This window comes from Malurus melanocephalus, unplaced genomic scaffold (genome assembly GCF_030028575.1).
Source record: "Malurus melanocephalus ecotype Western Australia unplaced genomic scaffold, MMel_1.1 scaffold_108, whole genome shotgun sequence".
NCBI classification, from domain to species: Eukaryota; Metazoa; Chordata; class Aves; order Passeriformes; family Maluridae; genus Malurus; species Malurus melanocephalus.
The window spans coordinates 404,974-425,485 of record NW_026623340.1 but is presented as its reverse complement, the minus strand read 5'-3'; the positions used below and the strand labels follow the sequence as shown (position 1 = coordinate 425,485).

The 20,512-nt window shown below is 38.9% G+C and overlaps 1 protein-coding gene across 7 annotated transcripts in view; it reads left to right on the top strand.

The window, feature by feature from the left end:
* Positions 1 to 20,512, top strand: part of NAALADL2 (N-acetylated alpha-linked acidic dipeptidase like 2) — a 365,473-nt gene that overhangs the window by 196,813 nt on the left and 148,148 nt on the right. For all 7 annotated transcript variants that reach the window (XM_057369378.1, XM_057369377.1, XM_057369376.1 and 4 more), the window contains one exon: positions 13,597 to 13,867. In XM_057369378.1, coding sequence (XP_057225361.1) covers positions 13,597 to 13,867 — 271 coding nt within the window. The remainder of the gene's footprint in view (positions 1 to 13,596; positions 13,868 to 20,512) is intronic.

The window sequence follows — 20,512 nt, the reverse complement described above, 5'->3', positions numbered from 1 at the left end:
TTTTTTTTTTTTTTAAATATTGCACAAAGCAGTGTTGTCAACACCACAAGGCAAAATGATTCATTTGCTTTCTATTGTTATGTGCTCGAGCAGTGAAAGCAATTATATCTGAATAGGAATACTTTTTAATTTGTTATCTGACTGCTGAGCAGTCCTCTGTTCATTTCTGGTACGTTCTGCTTTTTAATATTAACAGCTAAAATATATATTTTTTAATGAAAGCTGAAAATCTGACATTGCCACAGTATTCCAGGAGCTAAAACTTGAGATTAAATGAAAAACAGATTTGCATGGCTGGAAATTTAGTATTTGTTGCTGTAGGCACTTCTATAGGAATTTGTGTATAAATCTGGGGGAAAAGGCTCCACTGTGAACCACACATGACATTTCAAGTACTTTTTGCTTGTCTGAGTAATATCCTATAAAAATCTTGCTGATAGTTGGTCACATTACACGGATATGCCTAAAATGAGAGTTGGTAATACACAATGGGATCTTGGCAGTGTTGTGCCTTGTGCTTTCACTCCTCTGCTCCATCTTTAGTTTCTGACATTGCTTTAAGCTGTATTTTATACACTTGAAGCACTGACTGGACCTTTTTTGGGGAATGTGCCAAACTTGTGCTAGCTATTGTGAGGAATTGATACAGTTAAGGATCCCCAAACCCTTCTGAATGTTTCAGTTACCACTTCTTCCAGAGTACATCTGGATTAGGAGATGGAAAAAATCAGAGTGTTAAAATCCTTTTGTTATAGATAGTCCCCCTCTCTCAAAAATAACTTATTACATATTGTCTCCTTGTGTTTATATGTGTGAGGCCACATTKCATTCATCAGCTGACAACTGCAACCTTCATTTTATTAATGTTTCTAATGATACACTTGGTGGGAATAATCTGATAATCCAACCTGTAATAATTTGAATTCCTTGATTGGATGTGGGTAATCTGATTAAGTTCAYCTATCTGTCTATTTCAGGCTCATTAAAGCCTTTTATGTAAGTGGCTTCTATGGTTTTGGGTGTATTATTTTTATGTTTTTAGTTATGTTTTAGTTATGTAATGAAGATGTATAAAAATTCAGTAGCTGCCTACTGAAGGAGGCTACTTAGATGAAAATACTTTGTGTATCATTGGTTTTGGAGTGTTGGCAAATATTGGTTAGGTTGCTTAAGAGAATTTTGTACAGTAATGGTACATATTTTTTTTTTTGGTAGAAACTAGTGTCTCTTTGAATTGATCACTTCCTGTGAGTACTGCAAAAGAATTACAGTTGGTTTTGCATTAGAAGATTTTTGAAGCATATGGYGATAATGCTGTAATTTCTGCAATCATTTGATGGGGTTTTGTACTGCGAAYGCCTCTGTCACATTATGGAACTGATGAGTGTGAAGATAGCATGTAAAATGGCTTTGATTAATTTAAACTTTGCCCTTTGTGTGGTACCATAACTTTGGGGGCTACAACACAGGGGCACAGCTTTGCCCTGTAATTAACCCACAGAGACAGAGTTCAGTGTATGTGAGGTGATGCTGCAATTTTGTTGTGGTAGGAGCTTACATTTAATTTTTGACCTTGTTAGAGACTGTATTTTTTTTTTTGTTTTTAATTTATTTTATTTTTACTGAGATTTGCTCTGTAATCATGCAAGAGCAGCTGGGAAGCTGCTGTGTGTGTTTTTCAGGCTGKGTGGATGAGGCTGGAGCAGCCTGGGGTGGCTGTGGCTCCTGGGGGCTGTGCTGCAGCTGGCAGGAGACAAGTGGAGGGGCASAGACAGCAGATTGTGTTCCAAACACCTTGCTGTCATCAAGAGCTGCACTGAAATCTTCTGGTGCTTTGCAATCTGCCTTAAATTGGGAAATAGCAGYAGCAGATCAAGCAGGTGTCAGGCTCCTTCGGGTCCCAGCAGCTGATGCTGTGTACACACAGGTTCATGGGTTACTTGTTATTCCTGGGTTTATATAAATTCTGTAAATCTTTGTGACGTCTGAATTAAGAAAATGCAATTGTGAAAAGTTGCTTTTGCAATTATATGTTCACATAAGAGATCTGCACATTTATAGGAAGTAGAGTAGGTGTTTTCCTCTTACAGTCTATCTGGTTTGTGCTTTACCCTTAATTCTGCCAAGTTGGAAGGTTGTATAGTAACAATCATTATTTCAGGCATCATGGTTCTGGGATACGAATGGATAGGAACAGTGTGCCTTTGACTGCCTTTAACTACACTTTTTGCCTTTTCATTTACCAATGCAGATCTATCTCTGTATTTTAAAAGCAGATGTTGGCTATTGGAAGCTGATTCAATTTTAGGATATCATCTACTTCATTACACGCAGACCACTTGGTCTCATTTCATGTCATCTCCTGGCTATTTGCTGGGTTTTTAACCTGGTTGCTGGGGTCCTGCAGTTTATTTTATCTTATTAACAGCACTGCTTTGAAAAGGTCAGGCTCATTCAGACAGAAGGTTTTGATGTGCTGGTTTCATTTCAGGAAGCAGAACAGCCAGTGCCTACTGTGGATGCCTGAGAAATGCTGAAGAGAACTTGTGTTGGATGGTGGCTTGTTAAAAAATTGTAATTATTCTTAGGGAGCAGACTTGGTGCACAAAAAATATTTTCCCTTTCTAATGGATGAGCCTGATTAATAAATAGATAGTATTTAAATTGTGTAAATAATCCCCCAGACTGTTCTGGTTGAGGTGGGGTCGTTGTTCCATCAGCTCAGTTGAACAAACTGTAGTTTTCAGTTTGGGGGAGGCTAGAGGTGGCTGAGTTTTGGCCTGATTTTCAGTGCTCATCATTTTTAATTCAAGATTTTATTGGGTGGGTTTTCAGTGTGATTCAGCAGCAAATGATGGAAAGCAGAGCACTCGGGCTCTTGAGGCTTTGGGCTGAGAGCTGAGTGGGTAGAAGAGGTTGAACCATTTGAGTTTTGTCTTGTCCTTACAAAAATGCCTGATGCTGTGGACTTGCTGGTCTCCCATGGGAAAACGAGGAGGAAACAACTATGCTTAAGTATTTAATAAAACTCCTGAGTAGGTGGCCTGATTTTCAGTGCTCATCATTTTTAATTCAAGATTTTATTTATTTATATGTCTAAATACGGATCTGAGCTTCTAATGTTAATCATCCATTTAAAAAAAAGTAAAAAGAAATCTTGGCTGTGGCTAATTTGATTAATTCAGTCTTTCCAGCTGCTGAGAGGTGGACTAAATGCATAGCTAGAAAAGGTAATTTTGTTGATGATTTAAGAAATGCATCCTAGCAATGTAGTGTAGAGTAAGCTACAAAGCTGTTGTCTTCACAGAAATGTGTCATTAAATCACATTTCCTAATATAGTGGCCAAGGTGAGTAGAAGATAAGATGATGCAGAGCAAAATTATTCTCATTTCCCATCTCTCAGCTCTCTGAATGTTCTCATCTGCCTTGCATAACAAAATTATACAAAATCTTACAATTACCCCCCCCCCMAAAAAAGAAAAAACCCCAAACAATCCAAACCTTAAATAAACTAGTTTTTTCTTCCTTCAGAAGAAAGGTGCTGTCTTAGTCATGAAGACCATGAATAATATTGTTAAATAAAAATTAGGACCYAATTATTGAGGTGGAAAAGGATTCTACCCAATTTTGTACAAATCTATGCTTTTTGCTAGCCTAGAGAGCAAACCTGTGGGCACAGGCTGCCAAGACACCTCAAGTGACATCACTTTTATCTAAAACTTTAAAATCTGAATACAAGGTGGGAAAACACTTGCAGCAGCTCGGCTATTCCTCTCCCCACTCACCATCTGGATATTGTGAGTAAATTATTTTTATAAGCCAATGCTTCTGGAGTGTTTCTCTTGTGATATGCAGAATGAAAGGCTGGGGGAGGCATATGTGGTCCAGCTCCCCTGTCAAGTTGAATTCTTTCTTTCTTTCTCCACTYAAGGTGTATTTGCCTCATCAGTCATTTATTCAGTCCCAAGGCTCAAATGCATTATATTATTTGTTTGCTGATCCTGTCAGCTTAGCACACAGAGTAATATGTTCTAGGGGAATAGTGGGCTGGAGCTGACAAGGGACGATTCAGGAGTGAAATGTGGTGAAGCCATCAAAGATTGGGGTAACCAAAGGACAGTTTGTAGTGGGAAAGGGAGGGTGGTTTGGAGAAGGGGTAGAAAAACTCCCAAGAATGTTAAAAAAAGTGTGTGACAAGAGGTRACCCTCCTTCACAGCCACATCCCAAAGCAAATCACAAAACTCCAGGAAGAAGAGAAAGTCCAGGCAAGGTTTGACAGTCTTGACAAAGTACAAGTACATCTTTCTTCATCACTGAGAAAGATGCAGAAGCAATCTTTATCCTAATTCACAGTGACTGGCACATATTTGGGTGACTGAAGCCGTTTTGTGCTCCCTCTGTGTTTGCTCAGACTCTGCATTGATGCAGCATTTCCACAGATTGCTAAGGAAATTTGCTATTTCAAACACTCTGTAGAAAAGATGATCCCACATGCAATTCCAARGAGAGGCTTAAGTCTTTTTGCTGTCATAAATCCTGTAGGAACTCTGAAAGATATTGCTTACATAAATATCACAGCTAATATTGTATTTTGTTGACAAAACTATTAACTTCACTGAAAATATGCTTAGCGTCTTCCCATGTGTTTCTCTGTTACAGTGATTTAAAAAAAAAAAGTTTCTAAGGCTTAACCACATGTGATACTTGTTTTAATTGGAAATCAGATTTAATAAAACCCACAATTTGTTTCACTCAGTATTGCAGGCACTTCCAGATTGTTGGTTTGTTTTTTTTGTTTGGTTTTTTTTTTTTTTTTTTTTTTTTTTTTTCAGCAGTTAGGCTCACAGTAATGTACTTCTCCTACTTTTTGCCTTCTAACATGCCCCAAGTTGCTCAGGTCTCTGAGTAATTGCTGCTTGTGGAGTGATGTTTTAATTCAAAGTAATTTGATGAAGCATCTCACCAAAATTCAGAAGTGAGTGCTGTCCTAGTTGTCCTTGTCTGCTCTGTAAGAAACTGAAGGAGTTTATATACATATAGACATATGTATTTTAATTTAAAAGACACTTACTTGAGTATGGTTTTAATTGGGGTTGAGGGAAAGCTTCAAAATAATGTCCACATATGGATTTGCACAATTTAAGTCATTTTATTAAAGTAAATGCGTGYAAAATCTGTAACTGATTATTTCAGTGTGCTGCTCTGAGGAATAAATGCCTGGGAATTGTTGAGTCTTTCACTGTGGTGTTTTTTTTTCTTTCTGGCAGAGTTCTGCCAGCAGTGAAAGTGCCAGTGAATAGGTACAATATGGGCTGTAAGTGTGAACCAGTTTSGGGAGGAATGGAGGGAGGAAGAAGTGAAGAAGGGCTATGATGTTCATTAGGCTGGAGTGAAACACTCACMAGGTTCCTGCATTTGCTGCATAAGGTAGATTTGTTTTCTGAAAGTTTCCAATAAAATACAACAATTCAATTTATCTTCAGTTTTCCCAAAACACAGACTTTATGGATACCTATGCTGTAGTGCCTATTGCTTCAGGTACAGTTAAAATTTTTCAATTTTTTGGGGTTTTTTTTGTCCATACAATTTTGATTGTAGCTACCCTAAAAAAGTTGTGGTTTGACATTTTCTTAGTCCCCTGCTTAAGAAATCTGAAGCTGCTCTGTATGTTCCACTTGATTAAATATATTTAAACTTCAGACCCCTTACTGGTTTTTCCATTGTGATATTTATCCTTTTTATGTGTCAGTGAATGTGTCATACGTGTTAATGTCACAGATTTTTAAGAAACGTGGAGGTGAAATGTTGTGTCTGCAAAATCCACGTAGGTAGTTTTTTACCCAGAAAACGAGTAGTCGTGTCATGTTAATAACAAAYAGACCATCTGCCTCCCTCAGTTCCTCCAGCTACTTGATAGTTTAATAGATGGCTTTGCCTTCCTAGTAGATGTAAGAAGCAGTGCAGGATGGCCACGACAATATTTTTTTTCTTGACTGTGTTCTCTGTGTGAATACCCAGTGAAAACCTKCTCACTGATAAATTCTTGAATCCTTTTTTGTGTCCTCATGTCTKTCTGTGGCTTCCTTAACACACAGCATTAAGAGCAAACTCAGGCTCATAATGTATTTGCTGAAAGTGAGACAAAAAAAATGTACACAAGTTTTCCATTGATTCTGCCTTTAATTTTTTTTTCTCTCCCAAAGATTTAATTGACACTGCAGCTTTGGATTAAAGCACTTTTACTGTCTAKCAACAGCCAGCCCACTCTGGCCTTTGGGTTGAGCCATCACTGCACTACAACAAACATTTGTCCTGGCTGTGAGCAGTTCAGGTGATTGCACATCAAATTGTGCTGAATGGCAGGGGCGATTTTTCAGCCTTGATTCCAATGCCTGAACATCTGCATATTTCTGATTATTTGTTCTTTTATTTGTGCTCTATTCTCTTAAAACTGGGCTTTAAAATTTTTGTTAGATCATTGGGGAGGCTGAAAGGTAATTAGACAGTGCAAGTATTTCTCCATGAAACCAGCACCCGCTGTTCTGGGGACACTTTGTGAGGTTTATTTTATTTTCAGCTAGAGAAGGGCCAGAAGTGTGAGGAAAGTTTGGAACAGGCAAGGAAATGTGGATAAATGGATGAATTTGTGTGGAGTGAGATACAGTCTTGGGAATACCAAGTGACAGCAGGAAATGTTGCATACAAAACATGTCACAGGAAAGGAACTTAAAAAAGTTTATCCTTCAGGTTTATCCACACTGGGGTACAGTGAAATCTGGTGTGGGGAAGGTAGAACAGTTCTAGAAGTCTTGCACTTTAGCTTAGTTGTCTTTTGGGAGCTATTTGGGTTTTTTGTGGGCAGGTGAATGCATTTTTAGCAGTGGATTCTCAGCACTTTGAGAGTGTGACCTGTTTTATACAGTTCATGGAGATGTATTCAGGACTGTTCCTTCTTGCAGCAAACGAGTGATGAAATGATGAGGCCCCTTTGAGGTCAGCAGAGCTGAAGGAGTCGATGAACTCGCTGGAGAGGTACAGAGTTGAAATCAAAATAAAGGACAGCAGAGGGATAATAATTGAATTTTATGGAGGCAAATGATRATTGGATACTAATCCYTCATTTTCAGTGCAAATGTCRTATTCAGAGTGGCCTTTTGTTAGAYTTCTGCTTCAGGARGAGTGGGGACAGGCTGGAAGAGGGCCAGGAGAGGTGAGGGAGGGCAGCTGGAGATTTCAGGAGCAGTAGCTCTTAGGAAATGGATGAAAAGASTGAGGAAATTTGATTTTAACACAGGATCAGTTGAGGGAAGGCCATGAGAGCAATCCTTAAGTATGTAAGAAAAAAACTTTCAGAGAGAAAAAGATTTGTCTGTTCTCAGCATGAGTGGAGGAAAGGAGAAAATGCAGTGTGTCTAAATACAGCAGGGTGATTATTTAGGATGGACAAGAATAATATCTTTGGAAGAGGGCAGGAAAACAAATGCCTGGAGTGGCAGTGGGATGAGCTGAGCCTGCCTTCACCAAATGATCTCCTGTGGTCTCTCCCCAAGCCTGTCTTTACAAGATTTTATGCTTGCTGCCCTGGAGAGAGCTTTTAGTTTATCCACAAGCAGTTGGATTTGTGGTACGGTGTAAATAACTTCAGGACAGTGTTCTGGTTATCAGTGCTGATTTCCTCAGCTGTGTATCAGAACTGAAGGGTCACTTGGAAGCTGTCAGTGTTTTCAGATAAAAACAAATGCATCTGAAACACAGCTCAGCTGGTGAGATGGAGATTATCAGAACTAAGCCATGTGATATGGCATTTGTGATAACACTTCCCTTACATAAGCATGTGGAGTTGGTATTTCATCCTTTTTCCCCTGTTTTTTTATCCGCAATTTTCATTTGAACCAACACACTTGACTGAACTTTTAAATATTTTTGTAAAATGTCCAGGCTGATGTATCAGCTATGAATCTCTGCAGTTCCATTAGAATTGCACTGGTAAATTACCATATTCTGATAAGAAAATGAGGCTGGTAACAGGAAAGTTACATGGCATCATCTTGTGGCTGTCTGAGGTTTTCCTGTATCTAAGGTTAACTTCTCAAAATGCATGAATGAATTATTTTACATTCTTTTCAAATTTTAAAAATTAAACATCCATTTGAGGATTTATCTAATTCAAAGTCATCCTCAGTCTTCAAAGAATAGGTAGCTTTCCTAAGCATTGCTATGTTGCTGTGTTTTGTTTTGKTTTTTTATTTYGGGTTTGCGTGCCCTCTTAATTCCTCATTGTCCTTTGAGAACTGGGGTATTATTTAAAAGTTAAATTATGCAATTGCAATAAAGATGTCCAGTGCCATCAGAATGACACAATCAGTGTAATTAGAGTTCACAGTGTAATCTAATGATTGGCAATTTAAAGGAATAAAATACTGCCAGTTGAGAAGTATTGAGATTTTTTTTTTTTTGATCAGCAGATATTTCTATATAAAAAGCAAGGTTCCAAGGGTTTTTTTGATCAATAGATTTTCTGTATAGAAAAAGAACCATCCACTGCTATTCACATCCACACAGAAATGGTCTCTTGCTGGAAGTAAACCTAATTGTCTCCGACAGTAAAAGGAACCACTTGGACTTGATTATGCAGCTGGTCACATTTTATTGAGACACTGACATATTCCCCGTGGTCTGGGAAGAAAAGGAGATTGTATCATTGTGAAGTTTTGCTGGGTCAGTGCTCTGCCAGGGGATGCAGGGTTATATGCAAACACTTTCAAGGTGAGGGATTGTCTTTTCACCGTTTTCCTTCCGCTGTGGCTCAGCATCGTAACCTGCTGGAAAATGCAGGGCACAGCTGCTTGGAGCTGTTTCTTCTCTTGCATTAGGAGAAAAGATAGAAAAACTCTTCGTTAAATAATTAGATTTTTAAGCTTTGAATAAAATTATATTCTCTTTGCTGTATTGAAAGCAGAGGCTGAGATATCCTCGTACGTCCAAAATAAAGGTCAAGGCATGCAGTTTATTTTAAATGCTTTAAATGGTATTGTATGAATAGAGTTTGTGATGTTATGAATGCACTTAATCCTGTGTACCACAGAGGAAAACCTTTCTCTTGTGACTGAAATTGAGCAACTGTGAAAGTTAATAAGAAAAATCTAGTTGTGGGCATGTTATTGATTGTGAAAGAAAACGGCAGCATTTTGAGAGATCATTTTTCAAACAAGAGATCCTTTAATAATAATAATAAAARAGGTTTCCTCTGTAGATATCCTCATTGTGTATATATTTTGAAAGARCTGTTATTACCAACAGCTCATCTGTTGAAAGCAATTTATTGTAATATAAAGAATAAATTTATGAGAAGTAGATCAGTGCAGTTTGTTGTAAGTATTGGAAGCCTGAGAGTTCAGTGTTAGRGAGATGCCCAGAATATCCAGAATGTGTGAAGACTGATGGTCGATGTGACAGAGGACATTTCGTAGATCAGCTTTGTGCAGCAGATGCTGGTGAGTTTGCAGTGTAACCTGAAGAGCCTGAGGTGGTTCAGGATCCTCATGCACCATGAGCACGTTTCTCTCACCTCCTGATAAATATTTATCCTCTCTTGGACCTGCTTTTTTTTATATTATTATTTATTTATATATTTTGGGAGCAGCAAATTTGTGGCCGTCAGTTCAGACCACGGGAAATCCAAGCGGGCAGGTTGGAGCCCAGCCCAGTGGAGCTCCCTAATTAACAGGAACATGTAATTAAAATTTAAGCAGATGTGGCTTGGGCAGGTGGTATTTCCTGAGTGTTTCCCGTGTGTGCACACTGTGTGTGATGGACACAAATAACTCCTCTTCCTGCCAGTGTGGGAAATGCTGCTTTGTTTGCCGAGCCTAAGGACTGAAATGAGCTCTGAAATCCTCAACACCTGCAAAAATTTCTAAAACTCAGCCTGGACAAAGTCTGAGGGTAAGGAAAAGGACATTTCCATGGGAGGACGTAAATGTAGTAACGCCACATGATGTGTTTCTTGCATTCTTTTGTGATTATCAGTGCTAGGAGCATCACATTAGGCACAAGAACACTTTGATCTGATGTAGCTTTACAGAATATGAGAAGTTGTTGCTGCTCGCAGGATTTGAGAACAACTACATAGCTGAAAAACCAACCTGTAAAATTTCCAAAATTGCATTTGTTGTTAGTTCTTATCTACAATTACCGTCGTTGCTTGATGAACGATTTCACTGAACGGGAAGAAAATAGTGAAAACAGYGAAAATTCGCAGGCAAAATAAGGGAATAAGACACTTAGACATCTAACTCTGCAAAACTGGAATTCAGATTACTTTTTTTAGTAGGCCAGGAAGWGTAGGCTATTTCCCCATGCTCATGGCAGTACAGATGGTGAATCTGAAAAGGAAAAAAAACAACGAAACCAACCACATTTGAAGTTTCACGTATTTGAGGGGAATTTTTGTCCTGGTAGATTTTTCAGATTGAATCTGTAGAATCCTTCTGCAATTGTCGGGTTTTTCTTTTCATGGGGGTTTATAGCAATTTAATAGGATTATCTGAGAAGTAATTGTGTCATACAGTGGAGTTATTCCATCTCTTGGTGGTTAGAGTGACCTGTTGTAATTTTTCAGTATCTGTTGAGTGGTGTTCCAGTGTCCCAGCTGGCTTATTTGCAATACCTTGTTCTCTTTTTGGCAAGCTGTGTCAGAAAGTGCTGTTGTAGCAAATGACTTTCCATTAAGGCACGGCAGGTCTTTGTTCCCCATGGTTACCAAATTGAAAATGAAATTTGTATATTTTGTGTGCATGTTCATTTATCTTTTATAATCGTCTGCTAAAGAACGGCCTTTTGAAGCAGCAGAGGCTGCAGAACCCCTGGCTTTATTGAAGGTGTATCTTCAACTTAGTTAAAATTATTTTTCTAGGTGTAAGACTTTGAATCTTCAATAGTGGTGGTCTTTTCATCATTTCAAAGTGGGAAATCTTTACCTTATTCGAGTGAAGTAGGGTGTACTTTCTAAGTGCAATTTTATCTGAGTTTTTTTTTTTGAGTTCAGAAACTGTTCATTTTGAGATGGAGGAAAAGGCTCAAGAAATKAGTTTATGTCCTGATCTGATGTACRTYAGTTCRATATCTGATCTGTATTATAAATCAAAGGCCAGGAATTTGTGGAAATCTCTGAGAGCATCCTATAAAGAAACAGGAATGTTCAGATTATCATTGTTACATTTATTAGTGTTGATTCTAACTCGAGACCAAATCTTCAATCTGTTCTGGCTCCACTTCATTGGATTATGTAGATTTACAGCAACTGAGATGTGCCCATTAACTTTGTAGCTATTCCCATTGAATGAACCTCAAAAAAAAACCTGAGTAAAATATTTTTTAGTGTGAGCTAGGGAATCAGAAATTTGGCGGAAGTTATCAGAGGCAGTGTTGTAAATGGAAATGGTCAATTGCATTGGTATTGATTCCTTGTGAACATGGAGCTGCCTGGGGAACTGAGAAACATCCCCATCCCGAGCTGATGCTCCTCTCCACTGCTTAAATCGTCCTGCTGAGAGTCTCTGAGCCCTGMAAGTTTTAGGCAGTAGGTTATTTGAGAATTTAAAGAGAAGACTATGAAGTGCATGAGAAGTGTTGGRATCCTTCCAGGCCAAACTGCCAAACTTTACCCTTTTCTGAATTTGGCTGGGTTTAGGAAATTCTGGTTTTGCGTGTTGTACTTGTTTTTCAATCAGTATGTGAAAAAATACTCTGAGTTCATGCATCAAAGGCAAATGCAAGTCAGTGATTGCAATAAATCTGGAAAAAAGAATCTTTCTGGTGTGTTCATAAGATTTATCAAAGTAGTCTAATATTGCTGATTTATTGTAAAATACTGTGTGCTCATAATTTGCAATTTGATTTTAACATGCTGTAAAGGCATTATGGAGTAAACAGTGAGTGTGATCATTTCTGTAACTTAATCAGATATGTTRTCACAAAAGTTTCAAAGGCGTGTTGATTTAATTATGAGCTGGAAAGTAACTTCTATTACTAAGGGAGCAATTTGGTTATTGTATCTTTTTCCTCTTTTAATGCTTAATCCCTTTTATTGTGACTGAATACCTCTGGTTGCAGTGTGCCATAACCCTATTGGCCTGGGATAAATTTCTTTAATTATTTATTCTGTTAATGTTTCTGTCACCTGAGGGAAATGCAGATATTCTGTTAATGATTGCGTTAATCAAACAACTTTCTGTRTTTCTGCACTGCCCAAGTTTATGTCATTAAGTTAGCAGGCACAGGAGATGAAATTGGAAACTTGTAATATGCTGCAGATTGGATTAAGTCATCGGTGTGCTGAGGACTGCTTGAAGACTTATTTTAGATAATTTAAAAACATTAAATCTCCAAGACAGTTATTGTTCCTGACAGGATCCCTGAAGTCTCARTGTAAGGCCAGTGTTATTGTAAAGATTTTGAACTTTGTGTGTGAGCAGTCTGGCTGGAGAAGAGCAGCCTGGGTTGCAACGTAGTGGTTTGAACAAATATGGTTTTTAAAAAAACACGGATTTCTTTGTACAAAGATATGTATATTTTGTAAAAAACGTTTGTGTGTTGGAATAATCATTCTGCCCATGTAATGTGATGGTGGGCATCAGACATTTGAATGCAGCATGTAATTTTTGAGCTATTTCTAGGTGTAATAGGTGTTGTAATTTCACTTTCTGCCTTCTTAAGGCCTTGATGTTATCTAGGGCGTAAATGTTCATTTTTCAAAGGTCTGTTCCACCACAAGATGGGTGAAGAAGGGAATGTTTGTGCTCGACTTCCATCATAAACTTGGCTTGGTGGGGCTCTGCCTGGGGTCAGTGCAGGACCCTTCTGGAAGCAGTACCAGTGCCTTTAGCCTTGGGGTATTGCAGGGGAGCCTGGACAGCACTTGGTGGGATTCTCAAATACCATTTATTTTTGATGTGTGCAAGACAGGCAGGTTTTTTTTTTTTTTTTGAAGTTCTGTTGGGGACCTTAAAGCAGTTAAGTTTAATGGCCTTTTTGTGAAGAGAATGTTGTGGACAAGAGTTTCAGGCAGTGTCAGTATCTCTGTGGTTGGAAATCAATACCTCTGTGATCCTTAATCTTCTTTCTCAATCCTGAGAGCGCAGTAGACACAAAAACCCCCAAAACACCAACTTAGCAGAATTTCACAAATACTCCATATGCCTGGAATGCATTCCATATGATTGGGTTCTTCATATTTAAAGATTGGTTAAATTTATGCTAAGTTAAATTTTAGAAACTTGATAAGCAACGGATGTAGGAATGTAGAAACAGTTACTGTGATAATTTCTGTAAGATTCTCTATTTCAATTGGACATGTTTCCTATACATATATTTTTTCTTATTTTTAATTCCCAAAAAGCAGTTGTCTTTGTCTCATACTTAGAAAAAAAAAATGCAAAAAATGAAGGGTGGTTAGATTTTTTGCACATTTGATGATAGATTTTTTATAAAGCTATGCACTGGTGCATGCTAAGGTACAAGAGTCTTGTTAGGAAATAAACTAAACCTGTGTTTACTCATGTGGGGCGTTTTTTTTTGTTTTTTCTTTTTCCAGAGATTTGTTGCAGTTCCCCAGAGAAGATGATGCYGACATTGCAATGAAAATCCTGGGTCAGTGGCGTTCCCAAGGCCTGGAAGATGTCCACCTGGTGAATTTCTCCGTTCTGCTTGACCTGCCAGGCCCTTCTGCAAACACAGTAACTCTRCAGGACAGCGGGGAATGCTTTTATCCCAGTGGACAGCAGTGCAGCAGAGACCCCAAAACAATTCCCAGCCAAGACCTCCTGCACTCGTACGCGGCTTATTCTGCMAAAGGAACTCTTGAGGTAACGTGAGCATTTGTCTCTGTCACTTGTGGGGAAAAAGAGTTAAGAAATATCCGCTTTTGTTGAACCTGACTGGAGAATTGCACACAGAATCACAGAATTATTTGGGTAGGAAAAGATCTCTAAGATCAACAATCCAGTTGGTACTGTGGTGAAATGCCCAGCCTTAAACTAAGCATGTTAATGTGAATTATGATCTGATCAATCTTGCTTATCTTAATTAAACTTAAAACATTTATTCAAACTTCTATTTATGAATAGTTAAGAGGAGATACACACACTCACACACATATATATATGTAAATACTTTTTTTAAAAAAATTATCTGTGTTTATGAATTGGCACATTTTGTTTGGTGTGAAAATATGAGAGCTGTGTCTGGAGCTACACTTTATCCTCCCTGATGTATGAGTGTTACTGGTTTGAGAGATTCTTTTAGGAAGGATGAGATGAGACTGGTGGGAGTGCTGGGCTAATACTTGGAGTTTCTGAATTATGGTCATGGATCTCACATAGTTTCTTTCATGACAACTCAGTTGACACATCTGCTCTGTTTCCTCTYGGAAACCCTGATTTGTACTTTTATCTTACTGTGGTTACTGTAGGAAGTTTTGTCAGCAGAAAGATTCTGTTTGGATTTGTTACTCGGCAAGTGAAGTACGATCTTGGATTATCTTGGTTTTATCCTGTTTACTGTCTTCACTGTCTGCTTTCCTTTAGCTTGGGAGCACACAAAGGGGCCATCATTTCTGTTTACCTTCCTAGCTGAGATAGTATAAATCTCAACAAATATTTCTGAAATTTAAAGATTKCCATTTCACTGCTAATTGTTTTATTGTTAACTTCTTCCTCTTGAAAATATCATGTATTATTCCCCTGATGCAGGGGGGTTTTCATCTGGTTTTCTTTCTTATTTAAAAGACATGTTTGTTTATGACTTAGAGCACTTACAGGGTATAAAGGAACAGATTGTGAATATAATATATTTAGATATATTTATGCATGCCTAATCTCCATGTTGAGTCTCGTGAGCCTCTGTTCTGGGACTCGGTCCAGTTCAAAGTTTGTGCTTGAGAAGCAAAATGAAATAGGCAAGAAGAGGTTCTAACCTGMATGATGAGTGCTTTAACTTCCATGGGTGAATGAAAAGTACTAATGAGTGGGACTGCCTTCTCATATCACTTAAAAACTCCATGTTTAATATGATTTCCTCATTGTAACTTAGTAAGACTAACTGTAATGAGAGAAAAGAGTGGTTGTGACCTTTGAGGTTTTATTTCATGAATGTCAATGTGTTGCTAACAAATTTATCAGATTGAAGGAAATCCAGTGTTCCGGGAAGAATCTCTGCTCTTATTCCCAGCAGTACACGCTTCACTTTTCATTCTGTTTCAGGGCAGTTTTCCCTATGAGTTCAGCAGAAATGAGGCCCACAAACACTGTCCTCATCACAAGGGCTGGACCTTGGCTTTGGCAAGACTCCAGACTTGTACTGGAGCCAAAGAGTGACTCTCTGTGTAGTTTTACAGTCAGTTCTTTGAGGTACCTCAGCACCCTTAGGGAACTTGGGATGCGTTCTTTTGTTCTGCAGAAACAGAAATGTCCTTAGATACAGAGTTCTTGCCCTAAAAGGGAAATTTTCTTATTTGTTTAGGCTACAGGTGAGTTGGGAGTGATCTAACCTTCCAATGGTCTAGCTTTCAATCCTACACAAATCTCTACTTTTCAAACTAATGGAAATAGGAAAACTTTAAATGAGAAATAGCAGGTGGTGGCTGTTGCTGGGTTCAGCCATCAGAAAGTGACTTGATTGCTTACAGTGGAGCTACAAGTCGCGTATTTTGAATATCCTGCAGTGGTTTGTGATTGCAAAATCACGAGGGTTTTCCTGTGAACAGGTATTTTTATAGCAGCTACTCATACCCTGAATAATTTTCTTTCAAATGTGGCACATCCTTAGCAGAAAATTCCTATTATGTGTCACTTAATCAGGCTGAATTGCTAATGCTGCTTCGGTGCTGCTGCTTCATTGTATCTCATTTGTCTGTTTGGTTTGCTAGAAGTTGAAGCAAATAAAACCATTAAGCTCTTGCAGTCTGGCTACCAGCAGAGCTACAGCTCCACTGTCATGTTGACAAGGTTATTTGTAGAACAGCAAGACTCATTTTCTTTGACCACCTGTCATGTCCATTCATCATACGGCCATTGTATATGAGCCATCCAATTTGTGCTTTCTGGTAACAGTCTAAACAGCATTTGTGAGTAAAAATGTGAGCATTTGTGATCTGAAATCTACTTCAAAAACCTACTTAGTGCCATTGTGATGGATGGTGCACTTTACTACTTCTCTATATTTCATTGGGCTGTGAAAAGGTGACAGTGTTTACCCATCATGGTGACAGGCAGGGCAGCTCACAGTTCTGGAGAGGGCTGTCGAGTCAGTTTTGAAATAGATATTGCAGCAGTTATGTAAATAATATGTTGTAGGCTAGGTCAGCCTGAGGAAAGGATGACATACCTGAAATATATTTTTATTAAAACTTAAATATCAGCCACCCTTTATAGAGCTTAAACCTTTTGTCTGCCTGATAAAAACAGGAAAGCTGCTGTGGCCAACAGAGTGCACATATAAATGGAAATTACATTGCTTCAAATTTATGCATTAAAGCAAAATGCATTGTCAGACGGTATCCAGGCTCCAAGTGAGGGTGCTGTGGTGAATCCCAATGTGCTGCTCCTGCTCCTGGAGTGTGGGGATCCAGGAGCTGTGGTTGTGTTGGAGGGGCTGAGCAGGGCAGGGTGTGAACCCCCCGGATCTGCTGTCCCCCTGCAATTCCACGCTGGTGGATGGTGTCAGCAGCCCACTTGACATTCATGGTGCCGATCCTCGAGTGCCCTAAAAGATAAGCAGGGATTTCCTTGGGCTTGCAGGAGGCTGGGGTGTGCTCTGGACACTGGGCAGCTGGTTTAAATCCTTCAGGAGCAAACAGACCCTCACAATGTTTGTCTGCTCCATCCACAGCTTCTTTAGTGACTGGAAATACTCACTGCTAGCAGATGTAATGGTTGCTGTGTTGGAACAACCATCAAGGACAGACTAATTACAGCAAAATGTAAATTGTATTTGCTTTGTGTTCACGCGTTTTCTGAAATGGTGTTTGTGTGACCTGAAGTTTTCCTCACTTTCCTTTCACCTTGAATTTATTCACTTCCTATTTCATGGAGGCGTTGAGGAACTTTGGGCAATCCAAAATCTACTTGGTGTCCTTTGTTAATGGCATCATCTCATGCTACACTACACTGCTGCTTCTGGAATAATGCACCAAACCCCTGTTGGTTCCTTTGCTGATTCTCTATTATGGTTTAAGGTTTTTTCTGCCCTCATGGATGCTCTCAGCAAGCCCAGCAAAACATTGCATTTTTCTCCTTGGCCTTTCTTGCACTGGACACACTGTGTTGGTTCAGGAACCAGGAGAGGATGGAAGGGTGTGAACACTGGCACGTTCTTGAAATGGGGCTGCACATGCAGGCAGGGGTGTGAGGGTTTAATGGACAGGGATGAACTGTGCCCAGCTCTGGGGCAGTTCTCCCAACACCTCACTGTGTCTGTGTGGYATTTTGGCCACTGCTCTGTCACCTCTCTTCCCTGCCATCAGCCATGTCCCGTTTCTGCTGATTTCTGTCGGAATATCTGCTGCTCTGAGGCATTTACACTCCCAGTCAGCCTGGGGTGTCTTTGATGAGTTTTGGAGGGCTGCAGTGAGCAGGCAATGGGAATGCTGCCTGCCTGCCTTACCCACTCCATGCTCGAGAGATTCTCTGCATCTGCCGGTCACGTCCCAGCCTGCTCCGGTTCGTTTGTTTTGGTGACATTTTCTCAGCTAAATGAGAACCCACCACAGAGATTAATGCAACYTGAAGCAATCTGGGAAGTACAAGCCCATCTGTTAAGCTCACTCAGTCATCTTCCCACCATTCTTCAATCTTGGCAAGATGGGAATAAGGGAAGCAGGGCTCAGATTGCTGTCAGATCCTCCTTCACAAGGAGGGGAGTTTGCTCACTCCTTACCCAATATCCCATTTTCTYATGGCTGTGTTTAGATATCTTCTCTCTCCATCCATCCATCCCCTTCCTTCCCAGGTCCTTTCCTCTCCTTCCTGTTCCTCTAACTTTTCCCACTCCTTCCAGAGTGTATCCTGCAGTCCCCTCTGCTCAGGTTTCCAGCTCTGCAGCCCTTTTTGCTGCCAGCACTGGCAACTTTTCGTATTTCCAGCTCTGCACCAAAAGCTCTGGAGTTTCTCTGGAGGGGACAGTGCATCAGGAAGTCCTTGACCCCAAACTTGCTTTCATTTGATTCGGTTTCATTGTGCTGGAAATGTGATTAGTKCACCCTTATTATCTTCTCTCTTCCCTCCAGCTAATCAGTGATAATTTCCTTAACAATATTTCAGAATTAAGATTGGTGTCAGCGGGTTGGTTTTTAGAAAATKTTAAAATCTTCCCAGGTTATTTTTATCCCCAGGCAAAATTTCTAAATGAGCCTTCTGCAGCCTGCTCACTCRCACATCTCGAATTCCAAAGGCGGAGAGTGTGTTTAATTTAGATTAAATAATCACAGCATCTCTTCCTAAGTCTTTCAGTCATTTTTGATGGCACATTGGTGCAAAATACCAAGCTAGAGGGAATCTCGATACATGTGTGCATTTAATTCTTTTAGGCATGCCAAATTTAGTTCATTATTATCTTTATTAACATTTTTAAAGGTTTCTTCTCTGAAGAGACACGCWCTAGCAAAAATGAATCCCTAGCAACTGAAATCAGTTTGCAGATGGTTAGGGCTATAGGTTGAATAACACATACACACAAATGAGAAGAATCATGTGATTTTTTTTGTAACATTTAGAAGTTTTAGAGCAGCTTTATTTATCTTTTATTTATAGAAGAGTTTCTCAGAAACCTCTTCCACAAATAATCATAATTTAGACCACTGCTCTGCATACCAAGTAGGCACAGCAAATTTTCAAGACAATCTCACTAAGAATATGGATTTTAGAATAGACTTGACCTTTAAGCAGAAAACAACATTCAACATTAACTACAGCATAGCTGCCACTCCATTATAATTACATATAGAAAGCTGTGAAATGCAATGTGAAGGTTATATAATTTAAAATTGCAGGCAAGGGCTCCGAAAGCGATCATTGCAGAGATGTCCTGCAGAACATCCTGTCAGTTTTCTGGCATATATCACATAMCCATTAATAAATAAAGTTGTACAGTTCCCTAAAAATAATAGTAGTTCATCATGCACAAAGGCCCGATTAATATTGCTGGAAGATTTTTGTGTCATTGAAGGGCAGGGTTTCCAAGATGCAAATGCTGCTGCTGCAGAGCCTTTTGCTGTTTTATAATTACRAGTCAATACTGTCCTGATATTTTACTAATAAAACGTAAGTAATGACATTTTAGTAATAATGCCATTAATAATAAATGAGAGTTTTTTAAATGATAAAAAAGCAAAAGCTGAGGCATCTTGGTATCCAGAGACATAACAGATCACTGAGCACTTCCATGCCATTGCACAGAATCAGCTGAAGGCATTTCTTAGTGAAGCCTCTGTGCAATATTAGAGAGGGAGCAATGTTGAACCATAACAATTATTTATATTCCAACTGCATGGTGAAAACTAAAGGGTGCAAACCCTGAGGGCTTGGGAAGGCTATTTGGTGCTTTTTTTTTAGGTTTTAGTGCAAGCAAAATTCCTATTGAAATAAATGGGAATTACATCATTTTTAAGCAGAGTTAAATTTTGTCTGTTARTAGTCACTGTGAGAGAATACCCATGGAATTTGTGCAGTTGCATGGATCTCCAAGGAGTATTTCTCTCTTTTATTTTTATTGTATAATCAGGCCCACTGAGCTGCCATCACCTCTGTGATGTGGATTCAGTGGATTCCTGGGTTGGTACCCACCCATTCAGGTTTTTTTTTTCACCCCCACTCTTTAATGGTGTTGGGCTCAAACCTCAATACAGATGTATTCAGGTTGAGTGGAAATCTTTCTGCCAAATCCCAAATCGTGTTTTCTTAGGTAGTGCCATCTTCTCTCCCCCTGTAATTTCTTCTTCATATCTCTAGTAAATACGGCCCTACSAATAACATACCTGTGCTTTTTTCCTTTTAAATTTATAAAGGCAATACTTTGCTCASAGAAGGAACTTTCAAGTAAAAAGCTTCTTCTGCTGTGAGCTGTTGGGATTGGGTTTTGGGGATCTTTTTCTTTTAGATTTCTCCAATATTCTGGATGCTTAAAACTGCCTCGAAGGAATCTTGCTTACACTGAAAAAAGCAAAAATTTCCTTCAACAGAGGGACTATTAAGTAAATATCAGCTTTTTAAAAATGGCTAGTATGAGAAAAACATAATAAGAAACAACTACAATGGATAGGAGACMAATAACAAAATATTTTTGTATTTATATATAATACTCAATCCTTGACCCTAAAACTACTTACATATCTTTATTGTTTTAAAAAGACGTAGTTTCATGCATGAACAACAAAGAACTGCTTAAAATGCTGCTCAGTTCTCTGGTAGTTATGAGTGACTGTAAAATACAATATTGATTAAACTATTGCTGCTTCT